Genomic DNA, 22350 nt, shown 5'->3' on the forward strand with positions numbered 1-22350 from the left:
AAAAGACACAAAATGACTAAAAAGGGCACAAAAAGACACAAAATGACAAAAAAGAGACAAAAAAAGAAACAAAATGACTAAAGAAAGACACAAAAAGACAAAATAATAATAAGCAGCATGTTTCGGATGTTCTTAATAACCGTGACGTTCAGCCGCCGTGTCGCCTCAACAAAAACATCCGGGCGCCACTGAGCTGCAAGCCAAATAACAACGCCCCTGTATGAAGATGTCAGATAACGTGACAATGTTTTAATCAGGGAATCGTGGCTTCAGAGTGTAAAATAAGATTATCTTTCTGACGTCAAACTGGGAATGAAAGTTCATCTGTTGCTGATGGAATCCAGATTGGCGCCAAATCCCAGTACACCCTCGTAATAACTTCCAAGTCCTTTTAGCATGAAATAGAGACATCAAAGATCCAGACATTTGACTTCTGCACTGCAAAAAAAAAGGTCTAAAACCAGATAAAAACAGTAAATCTGAGGGAAATGATCTTGCTGCATGGACAGATAATTTACCTTGACAAGATTTCTTTCATTAAGATTATTAAATCTAGAAATAAGCATGTTTTAGTTTTTTTTGTAATGGGGTATTTGTTGGGTTAGGGCAATTTGTCACTTTTTTCTCATAAATTTGAGAAATTTTTCTTGTTAATTTGACATTTTTTCCCGTAAATTTGTCAACTTGTACTTGTAAATTTGTCACTTTTTTCTTGTAAATTTGTCACTTTTTTCTCGTAAATTTGAGAATTTTTTCTTGTAAATTTGACATTTTTTCCCGTAAATTCGCCAATTTTTGCTTGTAAATTTGTCACTTTTTTCAGTAGTAGTTAATTTTAGTGTTAGTTTTAGTTTAGTTTTTATTAGTTTTAGTTATTTTGTAATGGGATATTTGTTGGGTGCGAGATTTAAAAAAGTCACAATAAATGTTGCCTTTGTAACTAAAAACCAGATAGATGAAATAGATTTCATATCAACCAAAAAGGTTTACGTATGAAAAAAAGTTGACAAAGACGAAAACGAAGGACATTTAGTTAGTTTTGTAACCACATAAAACAGTTTCAGTTAGTTATCGTTTTTTTTTAAAAACTCTCATTTTTATCTTTATTTCAGTTAACGAAAATGTTTTTTCAATTCTAGTTTTCGTTATTTCGTTAGTTTTTCGTTAACTATAATAACCTCGCTTTGGACAGCTGTCACCGTTTTCTGTGTATCTCGATAAACCAGAGCAAAGCCTAATCCAACCAGCAAAAGACCTGGAATCATTGTTCCGAATAGGTAAAGATCTTCTATATCCTCCACAGAAAAAGACAGCTAGCTGCGAACGAAGATGGTGTCAATTGCGCTGAGAGAACAGTTGATAAAATACATAATTTTTTTTTTTTTTGATCATGTTGTATCCTTTTTTTTTTTAGTAATTTTGTGTCTTTTTTGGTAATTTTGTGTCTTTTAAAAAAAATAATTTTGTGTCTTTCTTATGGTCTTTTTGTGTATTTTTTTTATGGTCATTTTGTTTCTTTTTTAAGTAATTTAGTTTTTTTCCTGTCATTTTGTGTGTTTTTTTTGTGTAATTTTGTGTCTTTTTTTAGTCATTTTGATACTGCCTCCAGCGGCCCCCAGGTAATTTGAGTTTGAGACCCCTGGTTTAGATATTTGCAGACGGCAGCATATTACTAATTAAAAACCAAGTGTTTCATGTTATCACAACCACCAGCAAGCTTTGTTTTTTTCTTTCTGGCTGTAGAATATCTTTTAAAAATGCATCAAATATCATAAAATAACTTGCATTCAAAAGCATCTTAAATAATCATAATAACAACAATAGAAGACTGGATTCAGCTCAAGGTAAACTATAAATCACTGCTTTGGTTTGGTGTCACTTTAGAGCTGATAACTGCTATTTCTTAGCAGACGTTTGGGCTTTTTGTTTGCTATAATGACAGAAATGTTGACTTCATTCTTTCTTCTGTTGACAGTGGACTCGGCAGGACTTGTTGCTAACATGTCTGTAAGTTTTCCATCTTCTACTATTGAGTTCAAAGAGTGAAACTGGAGTGAAACTGGAGTGAAACTGGAGTGAAACTGGAGTGACACAATCTGACGATTACATGATTTCTAATGAAATAATCACGCGTGTGCAAGAGAAACCTACTTTTTAAACAACTTTATTAACTGCCATTATTTTAAAAAGATATAGATCTGGGCTGAAATATGTGCCACCAGACACTGAATTTGAATTATTTATATTTGAATTGCTTAACTTGTATAATAATCGCATTGAAGAGCTGAATCTGAATCACATCATTTGAATTTGTATTGTTCAATTTCAATCATTGCATTGAAAAACTGAATCTGAATTGTAATTTGAAATTGAATTTATTAGTTTGGAACTGAACATTCAGTTCTCACAGTTCAAATTCTGTTCGCAAAATTCAATTTCAGTTTTTTTGTGACGAACATCCGGGTAGTTGAGGCATTTTCTATTGTAACATTTGTTGCCACCCGGTTGCCATGGCGCCTCTTCGGCCAATCAGCATCTTGGTTTTCTGCGCTCGATTGCTCTGCCTCAACAACCCGTCTACTACTACTCGTCACAAAAAAACTGAATTTGAATTGTGAGAACTGAATGTTCAGTTCCAAACTAATAAATTCAATTTCACATTACAATTCAGATTCAGCTTTTTTTTAATGCAATTATTCTAACTCTATGGACTCTTATAGGGCTATTTTGTCCATTTTTGAATAATTGTCAAGTCATTTTGTGTCTTTTTGGTCATTTGTGTCTTTTTGTGTCTTTCTTTTTGAGTTATTTTGTGTCTGTTGTTGTGTCTTTTTTAGTATTTTGTTTCCTTTTTTTGGTCATTTTGGTTTTTTTTTTTGTCATTTTCTTTCTTTTTTTTGGTCATTTGGATCTTTTTGTGTCTTTTTTAGTTATTTTGTGTCTTCTGTGGGTTTTTTGGTTATTCTGTCTTCTCATTTTGTGTCTTTTTTGGTCAATTTGCGTCTTTTTTAGTCATTTTGTGTCTTTTTTTGGTCTGCTTTGTTTTTATGTCTGAATGTGATGAAGAAGCCATGCTTTGGCTAGCCCTTTTGTAGCCTCCAGAGGGTTAAGCAATTCAAATTCAAATATAAATAATTCAAATCCAGTTTCTGGTGGCTCATATATACTGTTAGTGTCTGTCTGAAACAACATCACTCTCTGTGCTTGTCTCAGTGCCAGAAGCCGGAGCAGAAGATCACTCCCTACCTGAAGGAAAACCTGCCGAAGCGTCTCCACTTCGCCAACAGCCGCCGCATCGAAGATGTTAACGTGCTGGTCGAGCCGAAGTGGCTGTTTGAGAGGTAATCACACAGTATCTGGCCCTACATCACAATGATTACCGCAGACTAAATACGCCAATGTGGAAGGAACGCAGATAAGAATCAGCGGGAGGTATGATGAAAGGTGGAAGAATGAAAGAGAACGGCCTGGGAGGTAGAAACCCCACAGAGAAACCACGCGAGAGGCAGTCATGCTTTACATAGCTCATTGTTTCCTGTTTTCACTGGCTGATTTCATCACTGCTTTGGTCTAAACTTTCCTTCACCTCCTCCAAGTCTGCACACACAGCATGTCCATGTCCGTCAGAGACTCTTCTGTGTGGTTTCTCACAGAATTTTTGTGTGTTTTTGTGTGTTTTTATGTGTGTTTTTGTCATTTTTATGTGTTTTGTGTGTTTTTGTAAAATCTTTTGGTGTTTTTGTGTGTTTTTTATGTGTTTTTTGTAATTTTTTGGTGTTTTTTTTAATGTGTGTTTTTGTATTTTTTGCAATTTTTTGTTTTTTTGTGTGTGTGTTTTATGTGTGTTTTTTGTAAATTTTTTGTGTTTTTATGTGTGTTTTTTTTGTAATTTTTGTGTGTATTTTTGTAATTTTTATGGTATTTTTGTGTGTGTTTTTTATGTGTGTTTTTTGTGTTACAAAAAAAGGATGTAAAATGATTAAAAAACGGCCTGGGAGGTAGAAACCCCACAGAGAAACCACACGAGAGGCTTTAAGAGAAGAGTCATGTTTTACACAGGTTGTGTAATTGTTTCCTGTAAGAGGTAAACTATGTTATCACTGGCTGATTTCATCACTGCTTTGGTCTAAACTTTCCTTCACGTCCTCTAAAGTCTGCACACTCAACATGTCCATGTTCGTCAGAGGCTGTTTTGTGTGTTTTCCCGCAGATATCGAGGCTCGGTCACGTTCTGCCACGGCGGCGCTCACGGCTACGACAACGATGCAGAGAGCATGCACGTGAGAGAAAACCTACACTGTGAAAGATTTCTGTAGATTTTACGGTGGAAAACTGTTAAACCATGACAGGAAAAGACCGTAAAATGATAAATGGGTTAATTCAGTTTCAGTAACAATGAAACACTGTAAATATATATATATATATCAGCCAAAAGAGTTGTTTGTAACAAAAGACACAAAATTACCAAAAAGGATGTAAAATGAATTAAAAAAGACACAAAATTACTAAAAAAGGATATAAAATTAATTTGAAAAAAAAAGACAAAAAATTTCTAAAATAGGATGTAAAATTAAAAAGAAAAGACCCAAAATTACTAAAAAAGGAATAAAAAAAGACAGAATTACTAAAGAAAAAAAGGATGTAAAATGATTTTTAAAAAACACAAAAACATTTTTTTTTACAATTTAAAAAAAAGAAATTACTCCACTGTAAAATACACTGTGTTTGTAACAAAAATATACTGTAACATATATATACAAGCATCACTGTAATTTCTGCATTTATTTTTTGTAAAAATACTTTTTTTCACTGTTAAATGTACTAAACGCCTTATCTCTAACAGAAATATATTGTGATATTTAATGGTAAAATCTTTAATTTATGCAGCATTTATAAAGTATTTTCTTGTCAATTATATGGCAGAACAGCGTTTCTTTTGATGGGAAAACTTTTTATTTTTTAAGGGTAAAATATGGAATAAAATTGCACCAAAATTTTACCTTAATATTAGAAAAAGTTGCACCGTAAAGTTCTGCCAACCACAGCTGCTGGTTTTTACCGTTAAAACAACAGTTTTTAAAAAAAACAAAACAGTGTATTTCTGTCTTTTGCATTTATAAATACATTTTTCAAATCTCTTTTTCCCTCTTTTTCCCCTGCAGGCCATGTTTGTCAGTTATGGACCAAAGTTCCTGTACAAAACAGAAATCGAGCCGTTCTCCAACATCGAGCTCTACAACCTGATGTGTGGTCAGTTCTTTGTTTACTCTGCTGGCATCCATCAAGTACAAATACCTCATAATTATACTCAAGTACAATGCTTGAGTAAATGTGCTTCACTGAAATCAATCACTGCACAAGACAACACAAAGCTAAACCAGAGAGCTGATCAGATCTAACAGCGGTCAGATGAACTAGCAGAGACTTGTGATGAATATGAGTTACAGTCAATGTTGATAGAAACAAACTCGTTCTGTTTGGAGTCACTTGGCAACAAGTTATTGTTTATTAATATGACTGCCAGAAGAACATTCATATGGCTCGGTCTGCTGACCACGGAAACTATGTGAGAGTGATGACAGTCAGCTCTTAAAAGCAAGAAAAAAAAGTACAAAATTAGGCATATTTTGCTTAAAAATATCAAAATTATCTACCAATGGAGCAAGAAAATGTGTCTTGTCAAGACTTTCCAAAACAAGTAAAAACATCTAATCTCAATGAAGCCACAAAGACCTTAGAATTAGTGTATTATAACTAATAATAACTAGAAAATGCCCTCTTGTGAAAGGGCCACGGGGGGCTACTGCCGGTGTGTGTACACTATGATGAGATTCTTCAGAGATTTATAACAATTAATACTAGTAATGTTATAATACTATGTAATACACAAGGAGCACACCTACAACAAGCATTCCTTTACAAGTATTTATTTATACAGCAACCTATGACCTTTAACCTCAAAATGTGTGTGTGTGTGTGTGTGTGTGTGTGTGTGTGTGTGTGTGTGTGTGTGTGTGTGAGTGAACCAGGTGTATCTGGAGGAGTGTGCACGCTTACGCACGCATTTGTGTGCATGTAACGAAAATCGCATAAAGTTACCTGTGTGAGTGTGTGTGTGCTAACGCGCATGTGTGTGTGCGTGTAACTGTAAGCACATCAAAGATCAAAGCAATCAACAGAATTAACTGACACCAACTGCCGAATGTTCCGGAACAGTGACAGCAGCCAGAGGTGGACAGACTGGAATTTCTGGCCTCGAACAGAAAGCATTTTTGGCAAAACCATAATACCTATCATTGATCCGACTTCACTTTGAGCGTCCTGAGTTCTTCCTGAACGTCTACATATGGTTTTTTGTGAAGAAAAATGAAGAAATAGCTTTGTTAGAGCGATCTGAAAAACTGTTAAATATACTTTTCTACAGAAATCTCCCTGCGTTTTTAATATGGGAGCCAATGAGGCTGTTGGTGCAACATCTGTGCGTCCTACGCCCAAACTATAACTCTGACAGTGCATTTTTCTTGATTCTAATGAAATACACGTGACCTATTTTCATGCCATCCAGACTAGAAAACAAAGCAGCGTGGAGCCCTACTGTAAATTTACCTCTAAAGTTCTGGCTGTAAACTCCATGAGGCCAGTTTCAGTTTGATGATGATATACCAAGTAAAACTGGAGACAAGCTCAAATAGATTTAGTATCAAATGATAGAACTGGATGGAACCCTCTTATATGGTAGATTTGACACCTTTGGTCACATTTGCAACATTTCAAATTCTTTATTGGGAATGATAGTCTTTTGAAAGTTAAAAAAAGAATTCAAAATCACATTTTATGTTGGACTAAAGGACTAAAAAAGACACAAAATGACCAAAAAAGAGACAAAATTACCAAAAAAAGAGACAAAATTACCAAAAAAGACACAAAATGACAAAAAAAAGACACAAAATGACCAAAAAAAAGACACCAAAAAGACACTAAAGGAGCCAAATCAAATAGAGTCCCACTAGAATAAAAACCAGAGTTGATGACAGGATCACACACAATCACAAGATCACATTTATGTTGGTTTTTCTTTGTTTCCTTTTGGTTCTAAATGTTAATCCAGTAAGTCAGAATAAAAAATCTATTATTATTATCAGGTCATATGGGTGAAAAAATATACCAACATGGTATTTAAACATGTTTTAAGTGGTGAATACAGGCAGGATGGAAAGATTCAGACATGGAGGAAATAGAACAAAAATTGGGTTGTGTTTAAAAAAAAGTTAAACCTTTCACTGTTTTGTGACACTGACTGTTGAAGAGAGGCTCCTGAGTAGTAATAATCTGTTAACTGTAAATTGTTCCTTTCAGACGTGATGCAGATCTCTCCGGTGGAGAACAACGGGACCCACGGCAGCATGAACCACCTCCTGAGGAAACCGTTCTTCACGCCGGCGCCGCCTGCAGAGCGGAGCGCCCCGATCCACTGTCCCCTCACCAGCCTCAACGCCTCGGACCAGCTGGGCTGCTCCTGTCCTGGTCTGGTACGTAACACCTCTCACTGAGACAGAACACTGAGGAAAAGAATCAGACGGAAGACTAAAAAAGGACTAAAAAAGAGACAAAATTACCAAAAAAAGAGACAAAATGACTAAAAAAAGAGACAAAATGATTAAAAAAAGAGACAAAATGACAAAAAAAAGACAAAATTACCAAAAAGAGAGACAAAATGACAAAAAAAAGACACAAAATGACAAAAAAAAGACACAAAATGATTAAAAAAAGACACAAAATGACTAAAAAAAGACACAAAATGACCAAAAAGAGAGACAAAATTATTAAAAGAAGACATAAAATGACCAAAAAGAGAGACAAAATGACTAAAAGAAGACATAAAATGACCAAAAAATGAGACTAAATGACTAAAAAAAGACACAAAATGACCAAAAAGACACAAAATTACCAAAAAAAGAGACAAAATGACTAAAAGAAGACACAAAATGATTAAAAAAGACACAAAATGACCAAAAAAAGAGACAAAATGACAAAAAAAGACACAAAATGACCAAAAAAAGACACAAAATTACTAAAAGTGACCGAAAAAAGTGAACAACCTTTCATGTAACTATATATATATATATATATATATATATATATATATATATATATATATATCGTGGTTTAGCATGTTTTCTGGTGGTGGGCGGGTCAAACAAATGTCGGACCAGGAGAACGAGGCTGTGATTCAAACATCAGAGAACCCCAGACTGAATATAAATAATGGATGTAGTCACCATGATGTTGGAAGCATCAGTTCAGCGTTACACTATTTTTGGACCGTGGAGGAACGAGGGATCTGATCACTGACTGACTCATGTTGGCATTAACTGATGTTAGTTTTGGGAAAAACCAAAATGTTTGTTACTGACCTCAGAAAACTGAGCAGCGACTCCTTGGAGTGTCTGTTAGTCCAACCAAACGCTGAACAAGACATTTAATTATTCCCTAAGTCAAAATACAGTCAAAGTTATGAGACCAAACCGCTAAACCTCCTTTTTTATATCTATATAACGTTATATATAACTTTATTGACACGTTGCCGTGGATACGCATTGTTCTGCTTCCCTCCTGATGACGGCTCGCCTTGTTAGTGACCTTTCAATCAAAGGTAGCCCCGCCCCAAATCATACGATTCTTTATCTTCTATTTTCTTCTAAATGGGGCCATTATTTACACTATTAACATCAGATTGTCTTGAAGAAGATTTTTTACTAGTGATTGAGACCATAGTGTTAAAAAATCAAGTGAGAAGTTTTCTCATTTCGTATTGAAATGAATGGACAAAAATGCTTTTGCAGCCACACTTAGCGTGTTCGAAGGCATGTACACAAGCCATTTTTTATCGCCCCTACCCTCTTAAAAAGGTAGTTATGGTGCCTCCACCAAAACAACATGTTTTACAACATTAAAGTATTTAAGTAAAGTATTTAGATGGTCAGGTGATGCAAAAGTGGCAAACCAGTTTAACGTTCACCTTTAGGGGACTGTAAGAAACTTTAAATACGCAAAATATTGAAAACACAAGTTGTGTCTGTGTGGATAAGTGAAACACAGCTGTTAAATCTATCAAAAGTAACAGTTAGTTCCCACTAACAGAGTGGGACACACTTGCCAACATGTTGCACACTCCATCATTTCATAATATCTTCCCATAAAAACCCCCTCACTTACACAGAAGGGGCAGAAATGTGAAAGTATGATTTTTAAGATTTTTTTTTTGTATTTAGCTCATTCAAAAATTGATAAAAATGTATTGTGAAAGGGTTTTTTTGCCCACTACACTCTCTCCTGACTCAATGCAGTGATTCATTAATGATTATAAACTCCTTGAGGAGGAATTTTAGGTTCTTTCCTCTTTTCATGAAGCGCCTGTCAACTGTGGATTAAATGGACGTTTCAGTGATGGAGTAAAGCAATTCAATAAAGTCAGGAAAAAAAAAAAAAAAAAAAAAGGTCAAGACATCTGAAGTTTGGGTCAAGCTACTAAAATGCTGCGTGTTACAATTATGATAAGAACTTTTTTAAATCAAGTGCAAAATGAATAAAAAAGACACAAAATTACTAGAAAAGGGTGTAAAATTAATAAAAAGACGCAAAATTACTAAAAAAGGATGTAAAATGAATAAAAAAGACACAAAATTACTAGAAAAGGATGTGAAATGAATAAAAAAAAGACGCAAAATTACTAAAAAAAGGATGTAAAATGAATTAAAAAAGACACAAAATTACTAAAATAGGATGTAAAATGAATAAAAAAAGACGCAAAATTACTAAAAAAAGGATGTAAAATAAATGTATCTATGTATGTAAAAGTAAATTCTCAAAGAAGCACAGCTGGAGACGCTAACACAGTTAGAGACAAGTGAGACAATGAAAGTACAAACTGCGCATAAAATGTGCTTAACTGTGTTTAGCTAGCGTTGCTTTTTTCAACCTCGACACAAAAAAGACACAAACTTACGAAGAAAACACAAAATAACTAAAAAGACACAAAAAAGACACAAATTACCAAAAAAGACAAAGTGACAAAAAAACCCACAAAATAACTAAAAAAGACACAACAACAGACACAAAATTACAAAAAAAGACACAAAAAAGACACAACTGACCAAAAAAGACACAAAATGAGTAAATAAAAGACACAAAATGAGTAAATAAAAGACACAAAATGAGTAAATAAAAGACACAAAATGACCAAAAAAGACACAAAATGACCAAAGAGACAAAAATGACTAAAAAAGACACAACAACAGACACAAAAGGACCAAAAAAGACACAAATGACAAAAAAAGACACAAATGACAAAAAAAAAACACAAAATCGCAAAAAAAATGTGCTTAACTGTGTTATGCTAGCGTTGCTTTATTTCAACCTAGCTAGCAAGCTAATACAAATGAAACATCTTCACACAAAGAGGCGTTTAAAAAAAGATTGGGACTTCTTCTCCTCCTCTTTTCTTCTCTTTCCATAACGTGTCTGTCACTTGACGTGACCTGACCTCTGACAGCGACCTGACCGTCTAAAGGGGGGCAAGGCAATGACCACACGTCACGTGACTCAGCACCACAAGTGACAAAATGTCATTGTTTATCTGTTTCTTTATTTTGTTAATATTTATTATTTTCAAGACAGAACACAAAGGGAGGGCGACAATGGGCATCGAAAATTATCATTATTTTTATTTTTTTTTCTCCCTCGAGGGTGACTGCAGATGACCCGGCCCTGCAGTTACTGAGGATATCCTGCTTCTCTTTTCACCAGCACCAACTAAAGAAGACACAACAGACACAAAATTACCAAAAAAGACACAAAAAGACACAAATGACCAAAAAAGACACAAAATGACTAAAAAAAGACACAAAATTACCAAAAAAGACACAAAATTACAAATAAAAGACACAAAATAACTCAAAAAGACACAAAATGGTCAAAAAAAGACACAAAATAACTGAAAAAACACAACAACAGACACAAAATTACCAAAAAAGACACAAAAAAGACGTTTCATCTTGCAATATATATCAAAACATGACCTCTGTGAAAGTGATCTGACGTGTAAAGGGGGGCAAGGCAATGACCACACGTCACGTGACTCAGAACCACAAGTGACAAAATGTCATTGTTTATCTGTTTCTTTATTTTGTTAATATTTATTATTTTCAAGACAGAACAAGAAGGGAGGGCGACAATGGGCATCGGAAATCAGTATTGCAGATGACCCCGCCCTGCATTTACTGAGGATATCCTGCAGCTCTTTCCACCAGCTGTTGGACATTCTTTCCTGGCACGGCTGCACTTGTTCCTTATTTTTCTCTGTAAAATATCCCTGAACCCTGACTGAAGAAATCTTGGAGTTTAATGAAGCTTGGTTAACCACGTAATATATTTTTAGAGAAGTCTCATGAAAAGAAAACAGTAGATGTTAACCCTCTGGAGTCTCCAAAAGCACCAAAACATCTTCATCACATTCAGACATAAAAACAAAGCAGACCAAAAAAAGACACAAAACAACTAAAATAAGGCACAAAATGACCAAAAAAGACACAAAATTACAAAAAAAGACACAACAACAGACACAAAATTACCATAAAAGACACAAAAAAGACACAAATGACCAAAAAAGACACAAAATGACCAAAGAGACAAAAATGACTAAAAAAGACACAACAACAGACACAAAAGGACCAAAAAAGACACAAATGACAAAAAAAAACACACAATCGAAAAAAAATGTGCTTAACTGTGTTATGCTAGCGTTGCTTTATTTCAACCTAGCTAGCAAGCTAATACAAATGAAACATCTTCACACAAAAAGGCGTTTAAAAAAAGATTGGGACACAAAATTACCAAAAAAGACACAAAATGACAAATAAAAGACACAAAATAACTCAAAAAGACACAAAATGACCAAAAAAAGACACAAAATAACTGAAAAAAACACAACAACAGACACAAAAGTACCAAAAAAGACGTTTCATCTTGCAATATATATCAAAACATGACCTCTGTGAAAGTGATCTGACGTCTAAAGGGGGGCAAGGCAATGACCACACGTCACGTGACTCAGAACCACAAGTGACAAAATGTCATTGTGGCACGGCTGCACTTGTTTCTTATTTTTCTAAGGAGAAGTCTCATAAAAACAAAACAGTAGATGTTAACCCTCTGGAGTCTCCAAAAGCACCAAAACATCTTCATCACATTCAGACATAAAAACAAAGCAGACAAGAAACAGACACAAAAAGACACAAAATGACAAAAAAAGACACAACAACAGAAACAAAATTACCAAAAATGACACTAAAAGACACAAATTACCAAAAAAGACACAAAATGAGAAGACAGAATAACCAAAGAACCCCACAGAAGACACAAAATGACAAAAAGGACACAAAATGACCCCAAAAAAGACAAAGTAACTAAAAACACACAACAATAGACAGAAAATTACCAAACAAGACACAAAAAAGACACAAAAAGACAGAAAATGACAAAAAAGAGACAACAACAGACACAAAATAGCCCAATAACACTCCATGGAGTTAAAGTCTAATGTTGAGACTGAAAACATTTCTGGCCCATAACATAAAACATTTGTTCCTAAATAGATGTTTAAATCTAATGTTATTATTACAGGCTTCATGTAAATGTGGTCCTGTTTCCTCAAGCTCTCTGGCCAATAAGCCAGAAGTATGGATGTCATTTAAATGATAGAAAAGAGGAACGCCTCACTTTGAAGATAAATAGAAACAGTCACTTTAATCATCCCGTCTGTAAATATTAATCCATGATTACTGCATGGAAACAGCTGCTGACGGTTATAAGAGTGAGGTGAACAAAGACATTCAACTAAAATCATTAACTCTTTGGAGTTTGGGGCTTTTCTGTTTCTTTTTCATTCTGCCTGTAAATGCAACTTACATAATGATCACCTTATTATTATTTGGTCATTTTGACTTACTGGATCAACATTTTGAAACACAAAAAAAACACACAAAAAAACAAAAATGCACACAAAATTACAAAACACACAAATGAAAAACACATAACATACGTAAAATTCCCACAAGAAACCCACAAAAACACACCAAAAACAAAACAAAAAAAACACATAAAAACACACAAGAAACACACAGAAATTACAAAAAAACCCCACAAAAAAAACAAATAAAAAAGACACAAAAACATACATAAAAAACACACAAGAAACACACAAAAACACACCAAAAACAAAACAAAAAAAACACATAAAAACACACAAGAAACACACAAAAAAAACCCACAAAAAAAAAACAAATAAAAAAGACACGGAAAACATACTTAAAAACACACAAGAAACAAACAAAAACACACCCAAAACATATAAAAAACACATAAAAACACACAAAAAAAAGACACAAAAATTTGAAAAAATTACAAAAAACCCAAATAAAAAAGCGTAAAAACACAAAAAACTTAAAAAACACACAAAAACACACCAAAAAAATACAAAAAACACAGTAAAAAAAAAACACAAAAAACACACAAAAAATTACAAAAAAAACACAAAAAAATTGAAAAAATAAAAAAACCAGACAAAAAATAGCCCAAAATAACTCAAGAAAACACTAAACACAAAAGATTGCATTTAAAATGTTGAAACGCACAATGCAAAAATTAGAAAAATCTCTGCAAAAAAAGTAAAATCATGTTCCTACACTTGGTCGAGGTGGTTTTAACCTTTGCTGAAAAAAAGGTTGACGCACTAAATGTGACATGGAAACTCGTGTAAAAGCCAAAACTGTAGAGTTGAGCTGCCAGCAGGAAACATGCTGCTGAACGTTTCTAATCATGAAGACGTCAAAGAGCTCCGGAGCTTTAATGAAAACACTTTAAAAAACGTGTTTCCTTTGTGTCTGCAGAGTGAAAATGACACCAACAGCCGTTTGAACCTGACAGCAGAGGAAGGTGAGGAGACTAACGAGACTTTTATGTGTCAAAGAAACTTCTATCGTGCGTGAAATGACTCATCAGATCTTTGATTTGTGTTTTTATTTTCCACATGTTTGGATTCTAGATCAGTTACTTGAAATCTAGTCAGTTATTACATGTGATCTCCCAACGGGCTGTACTTAGAGGAAACTGCTCATTCTCATTCACGTGTTTCTGTTTTCTGCAACACAATCTGGATTCACAAGAAGTTGAAACAGGCTGTAGACCAGGGGTCTCAAACTGGCGGCCCGCGGGCCAATTGCGGCCCTTGTGATGATATTTTGTGGCCCCCACCTTGATATGAAAGTTTAATGTGAGTTTTATATGAATGGCACTTTACCGTGTTGTGTGTGGAAGGTCCCTTTAATTACTGTTTTTGGTAATTCTGTGTCTTTTTTTTAGTAATGTTGACACTTTTTGGTAGTTTTGTGTCTTATTTAATAATTTTATGTCTTTTTTTAGTAATTTTGTGTATTTTTTTTGGTCATTTTGTGTTTTTTTTGGTCATTTTGTGTCTTTTTAAAATAATTTTGTGTCTTTTTTTTAATAATGTGTCCTTTTTGGTAATTTTGTGACTTTTGGGTCATTTTGTGTCGTTTTTAGTCATTTTGTGTATCTTTGGGTCATTTTGTGTCTTTTTTGTGTCATTGTGTGTCTTTTTTTGGTAATTCTTTGTCTTTTTTGGTCATTTTGTGTCTTTAAAATAATTTTGTGTATTTTTTTGGTCATTTTGTGTCTTTTTTAAGTAATTTAGTTTTTTTCTGTCATTTTGTGTCATTTTTGATCATTTTGTGTCTTTTTCTTAAATAATTTTGTGTCTTTTTTGGTAATTCTGTGAATTTTTTTTGTCATTTTGTGTGTTTTTAAAGTAATTTAGCGTTTTTTTCAGTCATTTTGTGTCTTTTTTTGGTCATGTTGGTACTGCCTCCAGCGGCCCCCTGGTAATTTGAGTTTGAGACCCCTGCTGTAAATAAAAACAGATGCAAGAAATAAAAATGCCAGTTTATTTACCAAAAAGTCTTTCAGTTTGAACATTACAAATCTTGTCTTTGTAGTGTATTCAGTTGAATATTGGTCAAAAATGATTTGCAATTAGGAATCGAGGTTGTAGATTTCTTCTCAGCGATCGGACGATAAAGTAAAGAACCGTTGGTCTTCCAGAGTCGGCAGCAGAGAAGGAGCACCTGGTGTTTGGTCGTCCCCGGATGCTGCAGCCCCACCAGAGCTACTGCGTCCTGCACCAGCAGGGATTCATCTCCGCCTACAGCCACAGCGCCCTGATGCCTCTGTGGAGCTCCTTCACCATTCAAAAGCCAGTAAGTGACAAAAAACTGGACTTTTTTTAGTCCCTGTAGAAGAGCAGGGCTGTTTTTCTCCCCTGAAAAAATCCTGGTTGCTGATTGGATAGAACGCTAAGCAGGATGTGACGTAGTACTCAACAGAACAACAACACGCAGCATTTATAAAAGCCGGTGAAGCAGTGTTGCCAACTTAGCCACTTTGTTGCTATATTTAGCGACTTTTCAGACCCCCTTAGAGACTATTTTTCAAAAGAAGCGACAGGAGACAAATCCAGCGACTTTTTCTGGTGTTATTGGAGACTTTTGGCCCGTTAAGAAGAGTAAGAACGAAATTACTAAAAAAGACAGAATTTTTTAAAAAACGACACAAAATTACCAAAAAAGATACATTATTATTTAAAAAAAGACACAAAATTATTTAAAAAAAGACACAAAATTACCAAAAAAGTAAACAAAATGACCAAAAAAGTCACAAAAGAATTACAAAAAGAAGAAGAGTAAGAACGAGTCAAAGCAGCACAGTCCTCCTGCAGCAGTCTCTCCCAGCTGCAGAGCCGGAGGGGATGTTAACCCCTTAGCGTCCAGTCTGCAAATTGCTAACAGGCTAACAGTTAGCTCCGTAGCAGTACAGTTTGTATGTGCTAACAGGCTAACAGTTAGCTCTGTAGCAGTACAGTGTGTATGTGCTAACAGGCTAACAGTTAGCTCTGTAGCAGTACAGTGTGTATGTGCTAACAGGCTAAGAGTTAGCTCCGTAGCAGTACAGTGTGTATGTGCTAACAGGCTAACAGTTAGCTCTGTAGCAGTACAGTGTGTATGTGCTAACAGGCTAACAGTTAGCTCTGTAGCAGTACAGTGTGTATGTGCTGCTGCTGCAGAAGGTGTTCACTTAGCGATCTCTGTTTGTTTACAACAAGTACCAGACACTCTGTGCATAGTTAGTGATGCCGGTTTATTCACAATCACGATGTGCATAATTAGCCATGCTGCTAAAGGAAACAGCTAATATCAAATCTTGCAGAGACGCTCAGACTGCAGTAGGTAATCAACTTCCAACCCCATATTTCACATTTTTAGTATTGTTTACATTCATTTTATGGATCTGTGCAATATGTTTATTATTATTACAACCTACCTGACGTTGTTTTAAGATGAATGTTGGTCACTGGCACTTTGTTGTGTTCTGACTATAATTATCATCAAGACAGAGACTGGCGGACACAAATGCAGGCAGGCAAAAATCTGTTCTCAATATCTTTTAATTCAGTCCAAAAGCAATCAGACAGCCAAAGATACAAAACCACAAGGCCTCAAAAGACTTGAAAACTAGGAGCCAAAAGGTCAGACATGGGAGACTCTGGTTAAATAAAGAGAAGAGGGAAAGGATAACAAGAGACAGGAAACACATTAGGGTGAGGCCTTAAAATAACCCAGATAAGGAAGTCAACATGGAAGCTGTAAAAATAAAACAGGGAACTGACGCACAACATTAACTCCATGGAGTCTTAAAGGGCTGTTTTGGACATTTTTGAATCCTTTTCATGTCTTTTCGTGTCTTTGTATGTCATATTGTGTCTTTTTTGGTCATTTTGTGTCTTTTTTGTGTCTTTTTTTGTTATTTTGTGTCTTTTTTGGTAATTTTGTTTCTTATTTGTGGTCATTTTGTGTCTTTTTTGTCATTTTGTGTCTTTTTTGGTCATTTGTGTCTTTTTTGTGTCTTTTTTGGTAATTTTGGTTTTTTTTGTGGTCATTTTGTGTCTTTTTTAGTCATTTTGTGTCTTCTTTGTGTCTTTTTTTGGTCTGCTTTGTTTTTATGTCTCAATGTGATGAAGAAGCTGCTTTGGCTCTTTTGGAGACTCCAGAGGGTTAAAGGTTTCTACTCTCTTCTATTCTAAACTAGGCAAACCTACAAGAATCAGACAGTTACAGAAAAGAGTAACAAAAGTAAATAAATAAATATAATTTGGATGTCACAACTTTTGTGCAAAAGTGTAGGGAGATCAGTGAAAAGTTGTTTGGGGAAAAAAATGAATAAAAATGGTAGAAATAATAATAATCCAAGAAATACAAGCATCTACGGAACCATTTAGTAATTTCTGATTAAAAACAAAGGTTTTAAACGTCCACCTGCGGCTAATGGTGCATTCAAGGTCTACACGAATGTCAGAATTTTCAATGTTGTTCCAACTTTCAAGTTCTGACTTTCAGTGTTAATATAACACATTATAAGGCCTTACGGTAGGAACGTGTTAGACCCGCCTTCAAAATAAAAGCAAACACATGTAGCATTCAAAATAAGAGCACATGGATGTGTTAGCAGAGTCCACCACAGAATTTACAAGAAAACATGACACACATCGCCGGTAAAACAGAAGATTTATGTCCATTAGTTGGACTAATTTACATTGCAGCACACACAGAGAGTCCGGCAGCTAATGGTGCGTTCGAGGTCTACACGAATGTCAGAATTTTCAACGTTGTTCCAAGCAACAAGTTCCGACTTTCAAGTTCTGACTTTCAGTGTTAATATAACACACTATAAGGCGTTACGGTAGGAACGTGTTTGACCCGCCTTCAAAATAAAGGCAAACACATGTAGCTTTCAAAATAAGAGCACATGGATGTGTTAGCAGAGTCCACCACAGAATTTACAAGAAAACGGTCAAAATCCCGATCCGCCCCCCCACTTTCCCTATACAAGGCGACAAACATTGCTGGTAAAACAGAAGATTTATGTCCATTAGTTGGACTAATTTACAATGGAGCACACACAGAGAGTCCTGCGGCCAATGGTGCGTTCAAGGTCTATATGAATGTCAGAATTTTCGATGTCGTTCAGAGCTACAAGTTCAGACTTTCAAGTTCCGACTTTCAAGTTCACATAAAGAATTCAAAATAAGAGCACATGGATGTGTTAGCAGAGTCCACCACAGAATTTACAAGAAAACGGTCAAAATATGACGCCTTAAATAAAACAGAACCCTTATTCTGCTTCACAGTAATTCATTAAGATGGAATAGTGGCATTAGAAAGTGCGAGAGGCACCAAATTTAGGCTTTCAGGGCAAAAATTTCTGACAAAAAAAATCGTGTGGGAAACACTGGTCCTAAAGGCTCGACAGACAATAAATGTCCCAGCAGAATGTTCAGGGTGATAAAGGAGGAAAGATATTTTTAGGTCCTTCATTGGCGTCAGTAGATTTGTTTCGTTGCTCTGGGAATTTCATGCACAAACTTCTTTTTATTTATGTAAATATGTTGGTTGTTTACACTGCAGTTCATATAAAACTGTTTAAATAAAAACATATTGTTAACCCTCCTGTCGTCCTTCCGGGTCAAATTGACCCGATCTGTTTTGACTATTCCTTCTTTCCTCCCTCCTCCTGCCGTCCTCTCTTCTTTCCTCCTTCTTTCCTTCCTCCTCTATCCTCCTTCCTTCTTTCCTTCCCTCGCCCTCCTTTCTTTCTTTCCTTCCTTTCCTCCCTCCTTCCCTTCTTTTCTTTCCTCCTTCCGCTATCTCCTTTACTTTCTCTCTTCTTTCCTTCCTCCTGATTTCCTCTCCTTTCCTCCTTCCTTCCTCTATCCTCCTTTCTTCTTCCCTTTCCTTCCCTCCTTTCTTTCTTTCCTCCTTCCTTTCTGCCCTCTTTCCTTCCTTCCCTTTCTCCTTTCTGCCCTCTTTCCTTCCTGCCTCCCTCCTTTTCTCCCTCCTTCCTTCTTTCTTTCTTTCCTTCCTCCTTCCTTTCTGCCCTCTTTCCTTCCTGCCTCCCTCCTTTTCTCCCCCCTTCTTTATTTTTTCCTTCCTTTCTTCTCCTCCTCCCCTTTCTTTCCTCCATCCTCCTTCCTTTCTCTCTCCTTTCCATTCTTTCTCCTTTTCCTCCTCTTTTCTTTCCTTCCTCTATCCTTCTTTCTTTCCTTCCTTCCTTCTTTCCTCCATCCTTTTTTACTTCCCTTTGCATCCTCCCTCTTCTTCCTTCCTTGACCCGAGGACAACAAGTGGAGTGGAAGTGGTTAAGGAGTGGAAAAATGACTCAGTTGAGTTATTGAAATCTTTTGCTGACAGCTTCGTCCCGCCCAGTTCCCACAGTCCAACAACACCAAGCTAAGGTTTAATGTTTAATTTACGACTCTACGTTGTCCGTAGGAGTGCATGGGAGGCTAAGATGTTGGGACGACATCCAGAGCACGTTTTGGTCTTTTAAAATCATAATTGCCAAATCTGTGGTTTTGGTGGGAGTTCCTGTTGGATGGGATGCTCACTGGGAAGATTTTCACGTTTGGTTATCCAGTCTTATATAGCAGTGGTAGAGTATTACTCAGATACTTATAAATTACTTAAAAGAGAAACAAAATTACCAAAAAGAATACACAGAGTTACCAAAAAAGACACAAAATTATTTTAAAATGACACAAATTTACCAAAAAAAACACAAAATTACTAAAAAAAAGACACAAAATTACCAAAAAAGACACAAAATGTGTGCTGTCTCTTCTTCACACACTTTTTTTCTGAATCCTCTCTTCCACAGAACTTCACCCTTTTCTTTGCAAAGATTTTAATCTTGAGCCTGGCCTCGTTTTCCAACAAGATCTCCAGCCTAAACAACAGAATAGACTGTTTGTCAATATCATAACCCATAAAGACACGTGATGAGTGTTTAGAAAACCAAAAAAGAGACAAAATTACTAAAAAAAGACACAAAATTACAAAAAAGACACAAAATTATTTTAAAAAGACACAAAATTGCTAAAAAAGGACACAAAATTACTTAAAAAAGACACAAAATTACCAAAAAAAGACGCAAAATTATAAAAAAAAAGAGACAAAATCACTTAAGAAGACACAAAATTATAAAGAAAGACATAAAATTACCAAAAAAGACACAGAATTACCAAAAAAGACACAAAAGTATTTAAAAAAGACACAAAATTATATATAAAAAAAAAAGACAAAATGACCAAAAAAAGCAAAATGACAGAAAGAAACTAAATCACTGAAAAGAGAAACAAAATGACACAGCAGTGGTAGAGTATTACTCAGATACATTCTGCAGTGTTTTCTGGTAGAAATGAGTTCCAGTAAACCAGAATAAGACAGCATAGAAACAGCCTGCAGATATTACTAAATAAAGCTGTTTTTTGTTTTTGTGATTCCTGTGCCACTACTAAACATTCCCTCTTGTTGCAGTTGGACTTGGAGCCGTTGCCTCCAGTAACTCCAGGCTGTCTGAGGCCAGACGTCAGGCTGCCAGCTTCTACCAGTCCCACATGTGACCAGTATGAAGCTGCTGGGAACCTGACGCACGGCTTCCTGTACCCTCCCAGTACGCACCAGCACCACCCAGCACCACCCAGCACACCACACAGACTCACATCCAGACACTATTATGTTCTGTTGGCCGTTCAGACGAATTTCAGCACTTCCTGTTTCTCTGCTATCTCTTCTTCTTCACACACTGTTTCTCTGAATCCTCACTTCCACAGAACTTCAGCCCCCCTCTCTTATATATTTCTTTATCGGGCAGTGTTAGGCAAGCGTTTCTCTCTTAACCTCTCATCACCATGCAGAAACAATTTCATCATATAAACGTTTCTTTGCCAAGATTTTAATCTTGAGCCTGGCCTCGTTTTCCAACAAGATAATAAATAAAAATAATAAATTGGACACAAAATGACCAAAAAAAGACATAAAATGACTGAAAAAAACACAAAATGATTTAAAAAAGACACACAATTACAAAAAAAGACACAAAATGACAGAAAAAAATAAATTACTTAAAAGAGAAACCAAATGATCAAAAAAAAAGACACAAAATTACCAAAAAAATACACAAAATTACAAAAAAAGACACAAAATTACCAAAAAAAGACACAAAATGTGTGCTGTCTCTTCTTCACACACTTTTACTTCCACATATAGACCGTTTGTCTATATCAGAACCCATAGAGACACGTATGAGTGTTTAGAGCGTGCTAAAAATAGCACAAACATCATTACAGGTACAGGAGCGATATTTGTGAATTTAGCCAACTAAACCGCTGACCTATGTTTACAGTTGTTATGTGGCAGAAAATCAAAGCGGGGATGACGAGGAGCTGCTGGAGTCGTGGTTTTAGTAATCTGACGAGGAATAAAAACAACCACTTGAGAGTATCTGGAGCAGAACTCTGACCTGCTCCCTGGCTTTGGACCATCATGCACTGTGTTGTGTGGAAGTGAAATCTTGGTTTCTGCAGAACTGAGGCATTTTGTCTCTTTTGTTTCTTCTTAATGTGAAATTGAGAGCTTGTTGTCAGGTCAGAATGTTTGAACCGGCCTAAATTTGACTTTTTAATACTAATTTTTACCCCCAGAAAAGGGTAATGTTCTTATTCAAACAGGTAAAAATAGGGATCACATTCAATTCTGTAAATCAGATTCAAGTAAGGCTGATAAAGGAACATGTATTTTGAGCCATTTTTTTTTTTAGAATATAATAGATTTTTAGAGACATTGAACTGTTTCCAAGCCAGGCGAGGGTTGCTTTAAGTTTAAACTTGAGAATGTGGTTCATCTGTGCACAAATGTAAAACATTTAAATCTGGATTTGGAAGTTTGAAATGTAAAAACTTGCCTGGGGGCCGCTGGAGGCAGTATGAAAAGGACCAAAAAAACCCACAAAATTATTAAAAAAAGACACAAAATGACGAAAAAAAAGACACAAAATTACTAAAAAAAGACACAAAATTACAAAAAAGATACAAAATGACAAAAAAAAAATTCACAGAATTACCAAAACAAAACCCCCACAAAATGATTTAAAAAAAGACACAAAATGACCAAAAAAGACACAAAATGACAGAAAAAAAATAAATTACTTAAAAAAGACACAAAATTACTAATAAAAATAAAATAATAAAATAAAAATTATAAAAAAAAAAAAAATACTAAAAGACAACATTATTTAAAAAAGACACAAAATTACCAATAAAAGACACAAAATTACTATAAAAAAAGACACAAAATGACCAAAAAAGACACAAAATTACTATAAAAA

General features: G+C 35.2%; 1 protein-coding gene across 1 annotated transcript in view; it reads left to right on the plus strand.

Moving 5' to 3' along the window:
* Window positions 1–22350, plus strand: part of LOC131984929 (venom phosphodiesterase 1) — a 63100-nt gene that overhangs the window by 34728 nt on the left and 6022 nt on the right. Inside the window, exons 14-21 of the mRNA XM_059349894.1 lie at window positions 1976–2007; window positions 3214–3341; window positions 4211–4280; window positions 5163–5250; window positions 7357–7529; window positions 13947–13992; window positions 15178–15332; window positions 20502–20637. Of these exons, the coding sequence (XP_059205877.1) occupies window positions 1976–2007; window positions 3214–3341; window positions 4211–4280; window positions 5163–5250; window positions 7357–7529; window positions 13947–13992; window positions 15178–15332; window positions 20502–20637 (828 nt within the window). The remainder of the gene's footprint in view (window positions 1–1975; window positions 2008–3213; window positions 3342–4210; window positions 4281–5162; window positions 5251–7356; window positions 7530–13946; window positions 13993–15177; window positions 15333–20501; window positions 20638–22350) is intronic.

This window comes from Centropristis striata, chromosome 14, assembly GCF_030273125.1.
Source record: "Centropristis striata isolate RG_2023a ecotype Rhode Island chromosome 14, C.striata_1.0, whole genome shotgun sequence".
Taxonomy (NCBI): Eukaryota; Metazoa; Chordata; class Actinopteri; order Perciformes; family Serranidae; genus Centropristis; species Centropristis striata.